The sequence below is a fragment of the Melanostigma gelatinosum genome, assembly GCF_949748355.1.
Source record: "Melanostigma gelatinosum genome assembly, chromosome: 1".
Classification (NCBI taxonomy): domain Eukaryota; kingdom Metazoa; phylum Chordata; class Actinopteri; order Perciformes; family Zoarcidae; genus Melanostigma; species Melanostigma gelatinosum.
Window position 1 is genome coordinate 11,386,464 of NC_136634.1, and position 19,856 is coordinate 11,406,319.

Below are 19,856 nucleotides of genomic sequence, written 5' to 3' on the forward strand. Positions count from 1 at the left end.
ATTGGGGTTTCACTTCTCAAAAGGCCGAGAAAACCTGTTTTCTAAACGAGCTTCTTACTATGAAACTGAACCGTCATTTTACATGACACATATCCTGTGGTTATATTGTTGTCTGTGATTCATTCAATGTTTGGAAGTCGGCGGGACTCCATTGGGAAAACGTGGTGTCACATACATGCTCATGTTGCCAGCAATTTCAATCAAATCTGCTTATACCACACCAAAACATTCCTAATGGTGCAAATTGGCTTTTGGGTGTAAAAAACCCCTGTTGTATATATTTTATAAGAGTTTTATTGTTGTGCACTTAGTAATGCTTATTCAATATTATGGAGAAATATGTTAGATTTGAAGCACCATATTACAGAGCTTTAATTTCTATCAAGTAGTTAAGATCAAGTAACTTACTTAAGAACTCTTTTAGTCGTTTTTTGGGGCCTAAAAGCAACAACAGTAAAATAGGGGGGGGGGGGATGCTGATATGAAGGAAGTAAGTGTGTGTGTGTGTGTGTATTTGTGTGCGCACACCTCTGCCCTCTCCTCCAGGATACTACAGGTCAGTCATGACTCATGGCTGTAGCGGTCCCTCTCATGGGAGGCAGCTGTTCAGTAATCCCTCTGAGAGGCTATCCAGTGCACAAGCCACTCACTTAATGGAATTTCTCAGTAACACATCCAAAGCATCTTTGCAAAAATCACACCGGTCACATAAAAGGCTACCTGAAATATTAAGCTGTCAAATATAGTATAATGCTGACATAGAGACCACGATACAGACTATGCGAGCAAATAAATATATAATGATTACATCCCATTTCCTGTTGCTGGGAGGTGAGACAGAATGGTAGAAGTCGTTTGAGACAATCAGACTCGATGACAGACAGGTGCCGACCACTGAACCGTTGTAACAAAGCAGCAAAGACGCTGGCCCGAGGGCATCGCTACCGCACCGCAGGTTGCCTCTGGTGGGAGGAATACGATACCGCTCTACACATCTCTCCCCTTTCCCCGACTACACAGATCCAAAAGGCTCCCACACAAATACAGATACACATGGGATATGTTCATCCACTGCCTCTTTTGTCACACACAAAGGCCCGAGAGGTAGGCTTTCCATTTGGCGTGAAACAAACAGCTGTATTTCACGCCGGCTACTAGATAAGATGCGCAGTGTTGAGTTACCATCACGACAGTGGTTTACATGACATTTTTGCATTGAACGGCATACGATCAGTGGCATTTAAGGAGGGGACGAGTCACTCAAAGACAAACCCCCCCCCCCTCAAAACTATTCACTGGTTCTCTCTTTCAACAGCAGCTTCACTGCTATAACTACGGTAGACAAATGTCAGATCTGAAAACAGTGTGGGAGGGAGAGGCTCGCTTCAGCTGGCAGTCTGGATATTTCATCAAGGTTCTCAATTTGTGGCCATCAGCGCAGTTTTGACGACAAGAACTTCAGCACTATTCAGTGCCTTTGGGAGCTCTCATACCCTCTATTGGCCGTGCTTACTGAGGAGCACTACAGACAAGCCGAAGAACGGTTTTGGCGGACGAAAAGAGTAATTGCAATTCTCAAGCTCCCTCCCCATACATGGATCCCTCCCTGTTGATGATCCTGGTATTTTTCCAATTTAATTCACAAGTCAGAATGTGAGGAAGTGACCAAATATGAAGGCGCGGGGCATCGGCTGCTCGCTTCTTCTACCGAAAAAACTATAGAGTGACCTCTGCACAGTTGAACCAACCGTCTTCATTTTAATTAAAAATCTTTCATCGCCGGAAGAGTTATGGAGCCGCAGTCTGGGAAATAGCTGGCAGTGGTATGAATGAAATAGTGGACACCAAAATGAGCTTTGATATAAATAACAAGGAGCCACATAAGTCTATCTAAACAAAGTCTCCAGGCGTAGATCTATCGGACGGCTTTATGTACTTTCACATCGAGAAAGAAATAGTTCAGGACATCTAAATATCATCTATTAGAGATACTACACTGACTAATAATCCAATCCAATAACAACACACTTAATACAAACTGTTCACATTTAGATTTAGCCCGATTCAGGACAGGACAAGGACGACTTTCAGCAAGGGCTTAAACTTTGACTGATAAGTATTGACAAAAAGACAATTTAGAAGCTGGAAAAACAGTAAAGCCTCAACATTATGGTTCTTGGTAAAACTACATCATATGGAAAGAGACACATTGCAAATGTATATGAAGTAGGGCTCGTATATGGACTGTTCATCGTGCTATATCGGTGAAGTGCCTTGTTTATCATACTGTCAAACTGAAAAAAAATGACCTGCATTTGGAAAGGAAATGATTTAGAGGAAAGGAAGGGGGGGGGGGGGGGTATCAATTATTCCTCGCTGGAAAAAGCTTTGAATGAAGGAGCTGCTGGGGCCAAAGGTGCTGCGTATAGCACCAACAGTTGTCAGCCTCACAATGAGCACTGCTGAAAAGCCAATCTCATATTGCAGCCTGAGAGGTTACCTTGCATTAACGAGCTGCCTTCCCATGGAGAAGCGCTCCGTGACAAAAAAAAACCCGCCCGGAGACAAGGGGGTGATGTCACCCGTCCACTGAATCACTGAACCCTAACTGTGTACATTTCGAGGCCCATTTGTAATCGCACAAAGCCAGCGACGGAGCCGTGGCCGTATACAAGGGGATGCATAAACAATAATAATGACCACGTCATAAAAAGACAACTACGGTGTCTCTTTGTCTTTTAACATGACACATGCAGCGGTAATCTTTGACAGGATGAGTGGACATTTGTTCCTGGCGGGGGGTGTGTGTGTGTGTGTGATACGCACCACTTCCTCGTCAGAGAGCTCCCGTCCTTGGATGCTGCTACTGTCTCGCACGGCCTGTTGGTGCTTCTTGCCCTTGGTGTGGCTGAACAGGTGCACCTCTGAGGTGATCTACAAACACAAACACGGTGGGTCAGAGGCCACTGCTGCGGACACAATGGAGACAGAGGCAGGGAAGGGTCAACAGAGCCCCGTGGGATCCTGGTGAAACAATATACCACATGGGCCTTTCTTTACCAATGGGACATGACCTGTGTCTTTCCTGAACCTCCGTTTAAAGCAAAGACTAAGGAAACGTGATGTTGTGTGTAACTTGGCTATACAGATAAGATGCCTTCATGAATGCATTATCTTGTTCTTACAATACTAGTTGACAGAGTGTAGCTGTGGAAACCATGCAATACAACAACTCTCTTCTGGGATCATAATATAGATTAAAAAGAGACCTCAAAAAGCCTTATTTTCTTTCAGAATAATATAATAATTAGCTTGCATTTCATTGTAACTCATTGTAAAACATTGTAAAATATTGCCAAAGGAGAGTTGTGGACGAGATGAAATAAAAGGTCTGAGAAATGGCCACAACAAGAGTCAGGTGTATTGCGAGCAGTGTTGCTCTGCCATCTCTGGAAACCAGCCCATTTCAAATGGTTTGTGTTTCATGTCATTAAATGAAGTGCTTGCTGCTGACCCATCCATGATCTCTGGTGTCAGACGCTAGCCAAGGTCATCCAACATTTTAACAAGATTTCCCCCTTTGACTCCCAACACTCCTCTTTATCTGATGCTGGTTTGAAGACTCAAGGGTCCCCCCCCCCCTTGTTGCCGGGGAAGCCCGTCCATCAGAGATAAATATGTCTGCTTGTGGATTTGTTGCCTGACACTCGAAAAAGAATAACCATGCCCAGTAATAAATCTTTGTTTAAGAGTCCATGTTTAATCAATGCGGTTAAATCCTCATTTAAATGCGCCCTCTTCCAAAAATCCTCTGAATCACCTTCCTCAGCATTTTTATGTACAAACAGTCTGCCAGTTAACACAGGGGAGGTTGGCCGTCGCGGTCATGCTGCAGCGTGCATCCTTCTTCTGTTCTTGACACCCGTGTGTACATTTGAAAGTTACCAGGACTTTGTGTTGTATTTAGGACATGGAGGTTGTGCCGTTAACAACATAGTGTATAGAAGTTAGGGAGACCAACATGAGCCCTGACGGGATGAACCTGTACATACCATAATGCAGCACAGGGAGCACTGCTTCTTGCGCTCATAGGGTGTCAGTTTGGGGGCGTAGTCTGTGTTAGCATGTCGACCGCTGCTGAGCTCAGCAGCCTTCTCCTTCCTCTGCTCGATTTGCTCCATATGCCTGCGGCTGCTCTCATCATGCTACGGAAGAAACCAGAAAACCACGGATCATGTGGGGAAACCGAGATTCCTGTACGGTGTCCAAATGGAAATGTCCTGATTGAAACGTACCTTCAGCTGTATTTTCTTCTGCAGCTCCTCCATGGCCTCCTGTTGAGCAGCACTAAGAGCAGCCAGACGCTCTTCTCGATCTCTTCAGATACGACATAGAAAAGCAGTGTGAAACAACTTTACGTGTAAATACAAGTCTCACATTTATCAAAGTAGCCACCTGTGTACACATACTTCCATACTGAAGGGATTTGGGAATACATACCTGGCTCTTTCCCGTGCTGCGTCTTCTCGAGCTTTCTCTTTTTCCTGCTTCTGCTGTTCAATACGAGCCTCCTGCTCCTTCCTCCGCACCAGCAGCTCCCCCACCCGGGCCTGCCGCTCTGCTTCCAGGACCCGTTTACGCTCCTACACAGGAAACAGAAGATATTGTTGAAGATGCACCCAAATGTGAAAATTGACATTAAAGTAGAATTTTTCATTTCAAAATCAAGTATTGATTCTTGTAGCACCTGCACAGCCTCATCTCTGGCCTGCTTCTCCTCCTGTCTCCTCTGTCTCTCATCCTGCAGCTCGTTGAGGCGTTGCTCATACTCATTTAACTTGGCCAGGGCATCGTGCCTCTTGTTTTGGGCTTCCAGAGTGTTGATGAATGCGATTTCATTCACCTGTACAGACACGTATACTTATTACCGAGGATATGAACACACACACACACACACACACAGTATATAATATGTAAAAAAACATAAACACATGTACACAGACGTATCTAGCCTAAATGTAAGTGTTTTCAGGGATATTGTGTATGTATGAAAGAGACATTTGAAGCTGGAGATTTCATGTTTTACATTACACTTGATTTAGAAAATTCCTCAGCCGTCACATGTATATAGTTACTGCATTTCCCTCCTCTACCTTGGCCTCTTCTTCTTGAGCCTTCTTCACAATCGCCTGGAGCTGAACCTCTCGCTTTAACTCTGCGTGTAACAGCTTTTCGTCCATCATCCTCCGACGCTGGTCCAGCAACTCCTCCTTCCATTTCCTCACCTCCTTCTCCTGCAGAAAGAATGATGTACATTCTCGATGACAACACAGACAATGGATTCATAATCTTTCAGTTGCTGCCCTCACCAGTGTGTGCACATGGGGATTAATGCAAATATACAACACTTTATGGTTTTATGTGGTTAATTCTGATTTATTCTAGGTCTCACTCATCTTGCCATGGTCTGGAGAACAAAAACAAACTTCATGAAAGGCTGTTGATTTTGGCCAGGGGTCTCTCTCTCATGGCTGTCTGCGGCCAGCTGGCCTGGATGCGACTTGAGGGGGTTGTAATATTTAGCGATTCTATCAGGCAGCGTGCTGACAAAACCTCTCATTATGAGACAGGCTGGGCTTAGCTTGCGTGGAGTTTCTTCAGGGTGCTTTCCGTCAACTCGGCATGTTGTACTCACCCTCTCCAAGAGCTTCTGCAGTTTGAGCGTCTTTTCCTCCCGGAGTTTGTCCCTCAGCTGCTGCGCCTTCAGCTGTTTCTCCTCATGTTTCTTCTTTGACTCTGCAATGGTTCTGTCACAAACATGGAAACAAATCATTCATCTCAACCTCCTTATCAACAAAGGCAGTCGTGGACTCCGATAGGCACTAGGGTCTGTTTAGACGTTCTGGGTGGTAACCGAAAAATAAAGAGGTCAATGCAGCAAGTGGGCCTTTGACTCTCAGGCTGCTGGGTTAAATCCTTGTCAAAATAAGGTGAGGGGATTCTGAACGAGGAGGGCGCTAAACAAGCAGAGAAGCTAATTGTACTGTGCGGATGCTGTCCGTGTGTTAGAAACAAATGAAGCTGTTGAAAAAGCGGCAGATGTGCTCAACCAATCACGACATTAAGACACTGTTTTGCACCTTTTGCGTGACGGTGAGGACAATTTCTCGTGCATGTGGATTCCGTGTCCAGGAGGCCGAGCGGGTTCTTCCTCTACTATGTCCCCCCATGAGGTACTCTGACGCCATGGCTCACGGGCTACAGGAAAGACGAGCAAGCCAAACAAACGGATCAGTGTCGTGTTTGCCATTACAAAGAATGAGAGCTCAGTTTTTATTCAGATGTTGACGTCCATACCGTCATAATCCGCCAGCATTTCACACCAATCAATATTGACACATCCAACTCCGTTGCCGATGCTAGCCTGTGGTAAACAATTGTGTTGTTGATATACATAACATGAAATAAATAAATAAAAATAATCTAAACTGTACAGTATAAATGAGCAGGATTCATCTTACAGAGAAGTCTGTTTCGTTGTCAGTGTCCAGTTCGTTGTTCTCGGCCTGGATCTCTCTGGTCAGCTGCTCCTCCTCAGCGATGGCGCTCGCAATCGCCTCCTCGTTGGCTTTCTCCAGTCGGTCGGCAAGCTCCTCTTTTTTGGCCAGGACCTCGGCCATGGACTGTGGCTGAACACATGCGACAGATACCAGCTCACACACAAAGCATTTCACACTTCATACATGTTGAGTTCATACAAACAACCGCTGAGACATTACTTTTTTTATATATCTATATATATATATATATCTATATATATATATCTATATATATATCTATCTATATATATATATCTATATATATATATATATATATATTATGTCAAAGAGCAGTTTCAATACTTCTGCCGCTCTCTATCGGTCAATTATGTTGACAAAATATTGAAACCCCTTTGATTATGATGCAGTATATATCACACCAACTAAAATAGAGCAGACGTTTCGATGTTTCTCGTAAATGAGTACAAATTATGAAATATCTTAAGTAAAGAAATGTGGTAAATATTTCTATTTGAATGAATAATATTCAATGTGCAGCACCTGTAATGCTACAGTTCAGCCTCTGTGCAGTTGGTTTAAACACTGAACACCATATATCAACCCATTCACAGTTTGTACCACACAATCATCACAACTGAGGAAGCATTCAAGAGTCATGCAGGGCACATCTATCGTGAGGATGAAGAGATGGTGAAAGGAGGAGACTGATGGTTTTGCCACAAGGAAACCGTTTACTTCAACCGTTAAAGTATTTTGGGAGTTTTCATGACATGGCAATAATAAGCGAATGACTCACAGACTACTCCTGAGCAGCAACTACTCTAAATGAATTATAGAGCCGTCTCAACAGTATGCGTCTTTTATACGAGGTATGCATGGGAAGGTTTAGAAGTTCTGGATTTAAATCTTAAGCACACAGGTGTTGCCTGGACACCAAAGACGAGACTGGTGTTAAATTTGAGGCCAAATAGCCTTCACGGCAGATTCCAGTTCAATTCACAAACTGTCAAAATCTGACAGTATCCCATTTAAAGGTGTAGTCGTCCATGATTAAGTATACAGAGCTCTTAGTTTGCACACCCCATGATGCTTAATAACAGCGACAACACCTGATGACGGTGGACAGTGCTTGCCTCAGATCAGACGCTGGGTTGAATACAAACTGGAAAATCAGTCCGGGTTCCGCAGCATTATTTTTTGCACAGAATTTTGTATTTTGGCCAAAATAACTAAAACAAACTGAGAGATTAGATTGAGGCCATACCCCGGGAGCACATGCTCAAGTACAAAAGTCATCTGCTCACAGCTATTCTTCACAGTGAGAGGCGCTACAACAACACTACACAGCGCTATGCAGTCTTTCCTGCACATTGGGACTGGAGGTTTCTTTAGATTGACTTTGTTTTGGCGGTGAAGTACCCTTGGGGATCCCCTCCCTCCCTCCCTCCCCTCCTCCCATCTCTCAGCACTCACAGTAGAAAGCTCTGTGGGGTCCAACACACTCTCCAGTTTCACGGCTGTCTCAGGAGTCTCAGCCTGTCCTGGAGCAGATGTGGCCATGCCCTGCGACACGCCACCCTCAGCCACACTGTCCCCAAAGGCCAACAGAGCACCAAGCCCATCCGTCTGGGGAAGGTCTGGGGATGTTGAGGGGGCCGGAGCAGGGAGGACCGGGACTGACAAGGTAATGTCTGTTGGTGAGGATGGGGGGGGCTCTGGGGCTTGGGTAGGAGCTGGTATGGGGGGAGGCGCGTCTTCACAGGGTGCGTCGACACACTGCCCCGAGTCTTCTACACTCTCTGCTGGGGGCTGCACCGACAGTCACACACAAACACACGCACACTCAATTAAAGACATGCAGATTTCAAGCAATTCATGAGAGCAATAAAATAAAAATAAAAACTCAACAAAACATATTAAACCAATCAATACTCAACACACAGCTGAAAACACAAATCATGCAGGACAGCTGGTACTGACATGCCCTAAATATCCAATCATGATCTCAATAAACAGAGAGATTGGAAATAATGACCATGTGAAGTATGTAATGTATTTAAAAATCAACCGATGGCTGTAACACACTCTTACCACGTGTGTCTTGAGGCATATTTATTTCATGATAGTGAAAATGGGTTTTCTGCCTCTGAAATGTCAGCGTACAATCAATCGCCTTAAAGTTGATATGCCTGTCTGGACGGTCTGTCTACGAAGACCAAGGAGCCCAAAACAAAAACAAATGTGGCTGATAAAATAGTCTAGTGTTACTCTGCTCCTTGTGAATAATTGATGTCGAGGGACTGCTCTGGGAGAAAGACGTCACAAGGTACTGAACCTCAGTACCTCAATCGTGTTTCCGTTCTCTGGACATCCAGCTTTGTCCAGGGGGTCGGGCTCCACGGGGCCCGGCTGCTCAGCGTCCTTCTGGGTCGCGTCCTCGTCCGAGGGACACAGAGGATGGAGTTGTTGCTCCTCCTTTGGTGGCAGATGTGACTGGTCACACTTGACGCTGTTCTGCTTTGGGGGGACATGAACCAAGACGGGGCTGACCATGGTAACTATGACGGCAGAGCGGGGCTTGGCAGTACGTCCTCGTTGGACCGTCTCCCAGCCCTCGGCATCCTTTTTACCTGGGAAACACGAGCGGTACGGTGTCAGTCAAGGACAACAAGACGCGTTACTGCGCTCTCCATTCTCTGAAAGTGCATTCTGGGTCTGTGCAGAGGAGAATTCTTACCCAGTTTCTCTACAGGGGCGTTGGTTTGTTGACTGGAGCTCGGGACGGACTGAGTGCACTTCACCCGGTCCGCCCAGCTGGGGCCTGTGTGGCAAAGCCGGGCTGCAGCCAGTGTAGGTGGGGGACCACTGAATAACACACACACACACACAAATGTGAACCTGACAATGAAGCCTTCACTGTCGGAAGGTCTAATTTTCAATTATATTACAGCAGCCTGTCTGAGAGGCTTCAGCCGTCTGAAGACAGCGTCTGTCTAACACGCCAGCACTCTCCACTCTTGAGGCAGCACGGCACTGTAGTGGACATCAGGCCTCCTTTATGATCAATATCCATTTCCTGCAGCATCCGATTACTGAGCGGTGCACATATTAAACCGATGCTTCAGCAGTCTTTAACTGACACTTTCATCTACACCTTCCACTGATTCCACGGCCGAAGAGTGAGAGACTCGACAAATTGCATTAAACAAATGCTTCACCGTCAGGAATCAATGGCTGTATTGTAAGATAACGTAGTCTGCATCTTCTAACTCCTTTAAAAACATTTAAAATATTGATTGGTTAATAGCAGAATGTCTTAGGAGCCAATTTTAATCAAATAACATGTTGATCTTTAAATGGATCAAACGCCTAATGGGGTTTGGTGAAATACAGTAAGAGAGCTTACCCAAAGGTGAGGGCGCGACGTGCACCCGGAGAAGGAACCAGTCTGTCCGCGGAGGAGCTCGGCATCACATGACGTCCCGGAGACATCTTACGCACCTCCCAGGCTAACGACGTGGGCCTGAAGTAAAAGTGGCAAACATTACATAACCAACACTCATCACGATTCCGAGTCGCCAAACACGCACAGACTTGGCTCACACTTTGGCAAATCAGTTAAATGGCTGATTTACTTGCAGCAATTTACGCAATAAACGGAGCATGTAAAAGTTTCAGGTTGTCCTATTGATTAACGGCACGCTGTCAATGAACAAATTGGGGAGGCAGCACTGGGAATTTAATTTCTTAGTCAATTTACGGTTGCAGTGGTCACTGTGTTAAAGAGAAGCCAATAAACTCATGGATCTCTTGGAATTAAAGCCAAGGCTATTGATCCGTTCTGTTTGCGACTCAAAGCCAGGGACCAGACGCCGGCACTTCCAGTTTCACCTCAGGGAGCGATTGAAAGGTGACAGAGTGAGCGATAAAGAAAAGGGAAGATCACCTGTTCTGGGCATCTGTTTTCTCCAACTTCTCCTGGAGCTGGATCCAGTCTATGAGAGCTTTGAAGTCCCGTACGTAGTTGTCCAACATCATCAACACCTCCTGGAGACAGCAGTCACAACAGGAGGGAGAATGATTACAAACACAAACATGAAGACAAGGTGCAATGCACAAACCATTTGAAAGGTAGGTTGACATACGTGCAGCAGATTTTACTCACGAACATTTGTTGGACGACATTAATGTCAAAAGGCAAAGTCAAGTTTGTTCAATAAACCAAGACAATTACCATTTCAGTGTCTATAAAATGCAGCAAACAAACATTCAAAACTTGTCCTCATGTAACCATGTTTTTAAAAATGTGGTTGTCTAAAACGATTTAAGGATAACGTAAGCATAAAGTGATGCTTTCTATTGTCGTTATTATTTGCTACTTAAAGCTTGTGATCAGTTTGATTAAAACCAATAATTTATTCATTGCCTTGAAATGCTGGTTGAGAGTGCAAATCCGTGACTGGGACCTGATCGCTAGATCAGGAGTGTTGCAGACATATTCATGAGCGAAGGCAAAATGTTGTCATTTATTCATTGCTGTATGAATTGTAATAGCTTTTTTTTATTATAGATTTTCATGTTGAGGGGCGGTTCGTTATAAAGTCTGTTACATCTCCTGTCACATTTCTTATTATTTTTCACGATCTGGACTTTAAGAACTCTTACGTGTGTGCTAATCAAATAACAAACGCTTGATTGAAAAGTGTGAGGAACAACCGAGAAGGCAAACTCCTTCTAGAAAAGGCCTTTCATCTGCACTTGCAGTGACTCAGTGTTGGGCCGCGTGGAGCTTTTTTCCCAGAGCTCTAATGAAACGAACACAGCTGATTGATGGGGAGCGTGAAGGGAGTGGTAATTGAGAGTAAAGCTCCACAGTGCTTTTAGTTAATAGACAAGTCAGGCCAGTGAAAGATGTGTCCAGCAGCAGGTCTGCTGATTAGAGCTGGTTAACAGGCAAAGACCACCACCATGGCGCGGTGTTCATTTGGTAATGAAGGCCGAGATGGAGAGAGGTTTGCTGCTCCTCTGACAGATAAAGCAACAATGAGTGAAGGCACCGTAAAGTGGCTTTCAGCATGTTAACAGGCACACTTACCTAAATACAACCCTCGCGTAACATTTCCCGAGGAATGACAAAAATGTTTAACCTTCCAGCGGCATTGCCATAAAATAGGATGGGCAGTAAAAGCTGGTGGTCCACACGCAGAAACAAGAAGGACCAGGTAGAGCCTCGTCCAGACTGACCGCTGGTAAATTATTCACAGTTCTGATTGGTTGATTTTTTTAAAGTCAAACCATTCAAGACCAGAATAGCCTATTTCGGTCTACTTAAAACAGTTCTATAAATTAAAAATAATTCAATTCATTCATCTGCCTCCAAGCGAACAGGAATGCCAAGTACCTCTCTAGCCGGGTCTGTGTGATCCGCCTAATAAATCAGAGACGGGATGAAGGAAGAGTTGATGGGAACTAATTAGGCCTGGGGGCTTGGGTTAAAGAGGGCTGGGCATTATTAATAAGCATATATGAATCATCCTGTGTGCAAAACATATTACATCAGCACTGAGGTTCTCATGCAACAAAATACAGCCGTAATGGAGAATTAGGCATCACTTCCTGACAATGGCTATGTTTATGGCCATAAGTTTGCGGGTGGAAAGTTGTTAGCAATTTGTGTGAGAGCACACGATGCAGATTGCCCACAGCTACACGGGGGGTTTGTGGCTGGGGGCAATCAGAGCACTCTGCTGCTTCCCCTCCAGATGACTCCATCATCTATCAGTGTCCATTAAGCCCGAGCTGGGTGGGATAGGGGCTTATGAACAGCACCCAGCGTCATGGCCATTAGACAGCATTAGGGTGGAGAGAGATACAGTGGTGTGAGGGGGAACAACCAGATGTCTGACAGGCCAACTGGCAACATCCTGATCACACCACAGGGAGCTGCACTGTGGCACTGACAGCAAGCCAACCGCACCACAGGGAACTGGTACTGACCACAGAACGTCACCAGAACCATGGTCGGCGTAATGCAGCGTGGCAGAAGAATCAATAGAACACAGGACCGTCAGTATCAAAGCAACATCACAGTATCACTTCAAGGATGCACCCAAACTAACACACCGATCCACAGAAAGGAGACTGTTGATGCTGTTGATTAGATGTGCGACATGGTGACCAACGGCCAAGCCCCATTTCAGCAAATGCCTGACGACAAAGCACAGTGCATGGGCCATATTGTTGACAGTCTGTCACCGGGCCCAAGAGAGAGTCCTGTGATGATTCTTTCAGCAGCGAGCCTTCAGAGAGCCCCTCTGACATAAAGCAGAAATCAAGAGGAATGTGAGCTGTGAGGGAGATGTTGTGTTATGATCTCAAAGTCCCCCTCTAGTGTTCATAAACCCCAACACCTTTCAGGCTCCACAGATCACGAGCCCACTCATCCTGACACTAGAATCTGCATTTCTAGCTGTCGGCGTTTTTGTCTCTCCTCAAAGCGGACTAACCTTGCATTCTACGACACTCTGATCGGATTCACAGGTGACGTAAATCTCGTCCACAGCTCGACGCAGGTTGTCGAAGAGGAAAGCCCAGTAGCGTGCTCGCAGGTCCACCTTGCGGGGCAGTCTGGCTTTGGTGGGGCTCTTCTCCGGCCCCTTGTCCGACGAGACACCAGCCGTGCCTTTATTTTCGACTCCAGCATTCTGGGGAGACAAAGTGTGGACCAGGCATTACGGTAACAATGACAAACTCATCGCAGTGTCATGAAAGTCTGTAGTTACTTTTATATCGCAACCACAGTCGTTTTTTTCCTGTTGGTTGGGACAAGAGGTTTAGCTTTTATATAACTTTTGAACTCCCTTGTGGCAATGTTGGCTCCACACAGTATCCCAGTGGTTTCAGGAAGTATTAAATATTAAAATAAAAAGCATCAATACATTTATTGGACAAAAAAAGAAAAAAAGCTTAAATAACATTTCACTAGTCCAGTGAGACATCTGGTTTATAACATGCTCCTGTTGCAATCGAACGCATATCATTTTACAAATTTCGCAACAACACCTAAAATTAAATTAGGAGATCTGACTTGAGATGGACTTTTGTTGGGCGCAGCAAAGGAATATTCAGGCATGTAACACAACACAATTGCAGACTAGGATTGGTCACCTTTTTACTCCTTTTCTTTGTCAACTCAGCTTTTCCAAGACTGACTTACAAAAGCAAAAACAGGACGTTTCATGACGTCACAGATCCACTGACAGTGGGCGGCAAAATAAATCTGGCCCAATCCCAAGGACGGCACAGGTGTGTTCAGCCTGGCGAATTACACTTACTCAGAAACATTAAGGGTTAAAGATGAAACAAACAAAAAACATGGAATCAGAGGATATTTATTGATTCAGTCATCAAATATTTCATTTTGTCATTGAAGCCGTTTTGACAAAACTAATAAATAGATGATATAATTGTAGAAATAGATACAGTCTGTCATACTCAACCACTTACCAGGTGACTTCAGTGAGTCCCTGAGGGTTCAGGGCTTAAGGCCTTAGGGTACATTGGGACTGGGCCAACACTTAGCTTGGTGAATTGCGCCCTCTAGTGGAAGAAGATAAAACACGAACCTGTTTCTTGTTCCTTTGTTGAGCAGCGTTGATCCTCTGGGCCTTGGAGCTACTGGAGTTGCTTTTGGACTTTGCTATGGGGAGGAGAAAAAGTAGGCGTGTACTGCGTATCGTAACGGATGAAATAAACAATCTCAAATGATCGTGATGAAGGTATCAGGTGAGATGATCAGGTCAGGCGGTAGAAAATATTCTAAATATGCAGTTTATTGAAACAATTTTTATGGTTGGGCCTTTTTTTTTTTAGGTGGCTCAAATAAGGGTCCCCAATCTTTTCTAGAGATGATTTCCCAGGACATGTTCAGTCAGGATCCAGCTGCTTTGACAGTCGTCCATTAATATGTTCCAGTCTGTGGAAGTCCGATTTAAAAGACATGCAGTCTACTGCTGCAACTTGAAATCATCTCTCACAAGCTTAGAAATTATGACAAATTGATTTTAGAACAGAATAATAATTTTAAAAAACTACCACAGCTACCAGTCAGCAGTGACTCTTATTTACATTGAAAGGACAATGTAACTCACAATATCCTGTAAAAAGCCTGTAAAATAACCTTTGCTGTGGTGAAGGCTGGTCTAAATGAAGCTTTCTTTGATCATTTGATGTGGCACTACCATGCAATACAGGAAACAATACTGTCAACACCTTACCAGTGATTTTTCTTTGACATTTCAAAGATTATAGCACTGTGTAAACAATTCAAAGCCTACGACATAATATCATATTGTTATTATCACACCATGAACCACAGCAAAGCAGTGAACTGTGCCACCAAAAGTACGCTCTTCGACATAACGAGGGACTAGGTGTCAGTGTGAGCTTGAACCCACTTAAGAGATTCTCAACACTCCTTCACTCATCAGTCTAGCCTTGAGATGAGAAATGAGCATTGAGTTCACTGGAATACTCCAAATAAATGACTGAACACCTCCCACTGTCCCAGAGATACGGGAAATCAAATCACCTAAAGCAAACACGAGCTGCAACACTCACCACCGCACAATGAGGACCTGGACAACACAAACGTCATACTCTGTTTACTTGTGCTGTTAATATGGCATTAATGTGAAACCTGCAACAGAAGCAGAATAATAGCACATTGGCGTGCATAGAAAGTGCGTCTGGCGTGCAGCTACTAACCTTCCTCCTCTTTGTTCTCCAGAGGAACACTCCAGGCGATGAGGTTTCGAGCGGCGCGGCCTTCTTCGGCGACGATCTTCCTCACCTTGTCGTGGCTGTTGGAGCGCTGAAAAGATGCCTGCGAGGGAAGAGTAGAGCAGCACAACACGAGTCATGAAATGTGATCATAAACAGAGAAGAGAGTAGATGTACATTTATATCTTATTTCAGTACGGTCACTGGGATAACAAACTGAAATGACTCATAGTGCAACAATGTGTGGATCAATATGCGTTGGTGTATGTATGATTCTTTCGCTCTCTTTTTGTATGTTTTGTCCTTTTGCCATCATCGTTACTATAGTCAGGTGTGGACGGGGAGGTGGGATGGACTGAGAGGATGAATAGGAGACCAGAGGGTGGGGAAATGCGATGGCGGTTTTTATATTTAGTATATTATATTGTGATTTTGTATTATGTATACCTCAATTCTTTAAAATGTTAACAAAACATGATGTACTGCATGACAAACACAAGATCCCCCGACATTCACAATAACGCCTGCAATCGGAACAATTGCTCAAAACAACAACACAGCTGTGCCCGGTTGTATAAACCACGTACTTGTGACATGTTTTTAAAGATGCCACAGACAGGGTCGGGGCGTTGGGATGAATTAAGAGACGGACTAGTCACCAAATAGTTTCAGCGGCGAGCTAACCAGTAATACAGCCTGAAGCATAGCTAGTGTTGCTATGGTTACCTCCGTTTTAACACCGTGCACTCTATTTTTGTACAGCGCTTAAAGTATAGTCTAGTGTGTTATTATAGTCCTAAATATGCTCACATGTGTTTATAAACAAGCAAGTCGATTGTATTCTGCATTTGTTCAAAGCATTATGAATTTTAAAACATAACTGACATCAGACTGTGTGCATATAAACACATGATTCAAATCTAAAACAGACATAAATGGCACAAAAACACACGTTAACTGCAACATCTGTTTAACAGAATGTTAAAAATGTATCAAAAGATCAAAAAATGACTGTATCAAATCCCTAATCCTTCTAGTCGATGTAAAGTAGCAATACTCAGCACCACAAGACTGTATCGCATCATGACGTTTCAATAATTTGTCCCAGCCCTGGTGTGTGGATGTGAGCAAAGGTAGGCTCAACAGTGCACACATTCATTTAAAGCCACAGACTGTGACAAGAAACAGCTGGAGGCGGGAGCTCTGAACCCGCTGTGTTCCCAGCATGCATCATGGTTGACCTACACATTGACTATGCATCAGTAAACATGACTGTAACCTCGGGGTGAAGCGGACACTCTGTGTGAAGCTAAATAAATCACTCATCATCACATCCTCAGAGTTTGGAACATGAAGACGTCCTGTGAGGAAAACGTGGCATCGACAACTCTCTGCATCCCCGTCTCACTGACAAACAGTCTGTCACACGACAGTCATTGATGCAGAGACCAAATCTATTAAACAACTCCATTTTCTAAATGAAATAATAAAAGACAAAAGTACACAGTGTACCCAACAGTCTACTATAATATGGTATATTTCCCCTATTTAAATCTCACATTTAAATGTTCTGACTTCTGGCAATCTGGTTATAAAACTACACAAAAGGCTGATCGTTCTGGATCTTTCACTCCCAGCAGCCTGCTCTGTATTGTTCATAAATCCTTTAGTCTAATGTTGACTAAAGTCCTGAGCAAACTGTATTTTGGTCGGACAACTATAGGATGTGGCTTCAGACTTGAAACACATTGTTACCTGAAGCCAACACAAAAACCGAGAGCCAGTTCTCCTCATAATAGCAAATGAGTCACGGAACAAACAGTTCTCTCTCTCAGTTCTCACGACCACAAAGATACCGATAAATTATTCCTCTTGGAACACACTCGCATTTGAAAAGAAGAGAGATACAGTTTATGTCTTATCCAAGGATTTGACAAAAAAAATAAGAGATTTATTTTATGTAACATGTAACCTTTGCAGACCATCATTCACTGCCAGTAAATATGTGAGCATGGCTCATTAGGCGTTACACATGCAGAAACAGCACGCGTGTATTGGTCTGATGCTATTTAATGTCCCGAAGGGAGATACCCAGCTGACCTACTTTTGGTGAGCAAAATTCTTTACATGTCGAGTGGCTTTATTCGGCCAAGTAGAAAAGGGACTGCAAAGAGATAAAGGAACATCAAAGAACACAGGCCAATCTAAAAAGGAGCAGGAACTAGGGACGTAGGTCAGCATCAATGCACCAGCTCCCAGCTACAGTCTGTAAATATTTACTCTGCGGTTACTGGGGTTTGGCAGCCGTTTGATGACAGATGAATGTTGTGGGAAAACCGTACCTACTTACAACCGATTGCTGGCGAACTATGTGCAGCAGCCTGAGGCCAAAAACAAAAAATAGGCCAACTGTAACATTCTTTTGATCCACTTAACCAGCTGTAAACAAGCTGTCTCCTGGGCTACACTGTAGAAAAATACATTGATGGAGCATAACTTCTGTTTAATTCTCTGGCCAAGGCACTCCTTCCCCGTGCACCAGAGAGAGTGCTTATTTTCTAGCCTGTCCTGAGTAAGGGGCAAGTGTAGGGTTTCCCTTTTTGACAGGGAAGGTTTACCAACAGATGCAAGTAGCAAGACAGTGGGGGAGATCTCGCTCACGAGGAGAAACACAAATAAAAAAAAATAAAAAAGATAAGCGGATACATACAGAATAGAAGTACAGTCTGTAAGCAGGTTCCTCGTCCTTATCCACCCCTGACATATTTTTGCAGCCCACTTCAGGCAACCTGTTGCCCCACACCAGCCCCGCCACTTGTGCAAAGTGACATCGTCATCTGACAGCAGGACCAAAAATAGACTCCTACTGTTTAGTCCACACTGCTATAGCAACTTGCCCAGCTGTGTCAACTCCTCTCCCAGTGGCGATTGAGAGGGACAAGTGCTCAGCGGTCCGCCAGTCCACTTTGTCTGTAATCTTAGCCTGAGCCCTCAGTGCTCTGCTGAGTTAGCAGCCATTTCTTAGGCCCGAGTCTCTGCCCGCCGCTGTCTGTCTGCTTGCCACTCTTCTGCTCTCCACTGCATGCAGCTTCCTATATTTACAGCTTCTCTCCTCTGCATCAGAGCCCCCACTCGCTCTCTCTCTCACTCTTCTTCTGCCACAACGCTGCGCAGTCATGTGCACACAGCCAGCCTGCTGCTCTGCCCCCCCATCCTGTGTTGCCAGTGATGAGAGTATCGCTGCAGGCTCAGAGACAGTGTGCGTGTGTGTGTGTGTGCTAACGCAAGCCTGGCCAGGCATTAGCCTCACAGGATGATGCTCTGGATCTGATTGGACCAGGCATCCAATAATTCATAGGCTGCTTGGGGGGACAAAACACACAGGCCCACGTGGTTTGACCGCCTACAAATGATGCCAACTTACAAAGTGTGCAAGAGGAAGTTGGGATAAACGGATGGCAGCAAGATAAGCATGGCCACCTGGTACAGACTTATCACAATTACTCCTGTGCTGCCCTGTCGTCACATCTATGTTATACTGACGATAAGACAACACACATGTACACACACATCCCATGATGCATTAGCATGTTCTCATACATCTCACAGGGCCATTTATCATCATTTAGCAAAAATTGCACACGTGGGTGCTGGTGGAAGGAGACCACAAGAGCTGACTACATCACACAGATGTCTCTAAAATGTTTATTTCCTGCTGCACCCGTCAGCTGAGTGAACCCATTCTCAATTATGTAAATTATCCAAATCATCTATAGCTCAAGCTAGCTAGCAGTGCATTGGGATTGTCATGCTCTTGACTAAATTAGCTGCCATATTGCGGCTGTTAGCAACCAGCTAGGATGTCAATACGAACCTTCAGAGCGGTTATGGAAGTATTCTTGCTTCCTCCATGCGAAGAGCCTGAGCTGTTGCTACCAGACCTCTCCCTCCCGTCCCCACCTTGGCTAGCTCTAGGGCCGAGGCGGTGCTGCCCAGCTCCACGCCGTCTTCCATCATGGCGGTTGTCTTTGGACATCGACCACGCAGTATGTTCAACGCTTATTAGTCGGTGAGAAATACGAGTCTACGGACACTGTTGTCTTGTTGTCAGAGTTGATGGAATAACATGTCAGATAAAAACATGACAGAGAGGACAACCTAACAAAGCAGGAAGTCTGTTAAGTTCACGTGTTGACTGACAATGGGGTTATCCAATGACATCGCTGTAACAGCGAGACAACATACGCGCCAGCCAATCACGTACAGTATAGCTTAGGTTAAGGGGCGGGACTTCAAACTGTCTACCATGGCAACCATGAAGACTGAAGATCGGGCGGGACGTTTGTTTGATTGCGCGTGTGTATCAAGCATCTACAGACCGGAAGAGAAGGGAACCTGCCTTCAAAATAAAAGCCTTTGTAAGCGCGCCTTACTATGTTGTTTGTTTATCTCTGTGGTTTTTTGGAGTTTATTTATTTTGCACAGTTCAAACAATAAAATTAAAATAAACAAACT

At 44.6% G+C, this 19,856-nt stretch overlaps 1 protein-coding gene across 3 annotated transcripts in view; it reads right to left on the minus strand.

The window, feature by feature from the left end:
• Positions 1 to 19,476, minus strand: part of scaper (S-phase cyclin A-associated protein in the ER) — a 53,960-nt gene extending 34,484 nt beyond the window's left edge. For 2 of the 3 annotated variants that reach the window (XM_079287394.1, XM_079287396.1), the window contains exons 1-19: positions 19,216 to 19,476; positions 15,327 to 15,444; positions 14,186 to 14,259; positions 13,067 to 13,264; positions 10,507 to 10,607; positions 9,967 to 10,083; positions 9,298 to 9,425; positions 8,904 to 9,190; positions 8,034 to 8,369; positions 6,522 to 6,689; positions 6,358 to 6,424; positions 6,141 to 6,258; positions 5,696 to 5,807; positions 5,154 to 5,294; positions 4,748 to 4,903; positions 4,501 to 4,643; positions 4,296 to 4,377; positions 4,053 to 4,205; positions 2,827 to 2,934 (exon numbers count right to left, since the gene is read on the minus strand). In XM_079287394.1, the coding sequence (XP_079143520.1) occupies positions 2,827 to 2,934; positions 4,053 to 4,205; positions 4,296 to 4,377; positions 4,501 to 4,643; positions 4,748 to 4,903; positions 5,154 to 5,294; positions 5,696 to 5,807; positions 6,141 to 6,258; positions 6,358 to 6,424; positions 6,522 to 6,689; positions 8,034 to 8,369; positions 8,904 to 9,190; positions 9,298 to 9,425; positions 9,967 to 10,083; positions 10,507 to 10,607; positions 13,067 to 13,264; positions 14,186 to 14,259; positions 15,327 to 15,444; positions 19,216 to 19,377 (2,769 nt within the window). In that variant the 5' untranslated portion in view covers positions 19,378 to 19,476. The remainder of the gene's footprint in view (positions 1 to 2,826; positions 2,935 to 4,052; positions 4,206 to 4,295; positions 4,378 to 4,500; positions 4,644 to 4,747; positions 4,904 to 5,153; positions 5,295 to 5,695; positions 5,808 to 6,140; positions 6,259 to 6,357; positions 6,425 to 6,521; positions 6,690 to 8,033; positions 8,370 to 8,903; positions 9,191 to 9,297; positions 9,426 to 9,966; positions 10,084 to 10,506; positions 10,608 to 13,066; positions 13,265 to 14,185; positions 14,260 to 15,326; positions 15,445 to 19,215) is intronic. The other variant, XM_079287395.1, reaches the window with a different exon arrangement.
• Between the last annotated feature and the right edge of the window lie 380 nt (positions 19,477 to 19,856).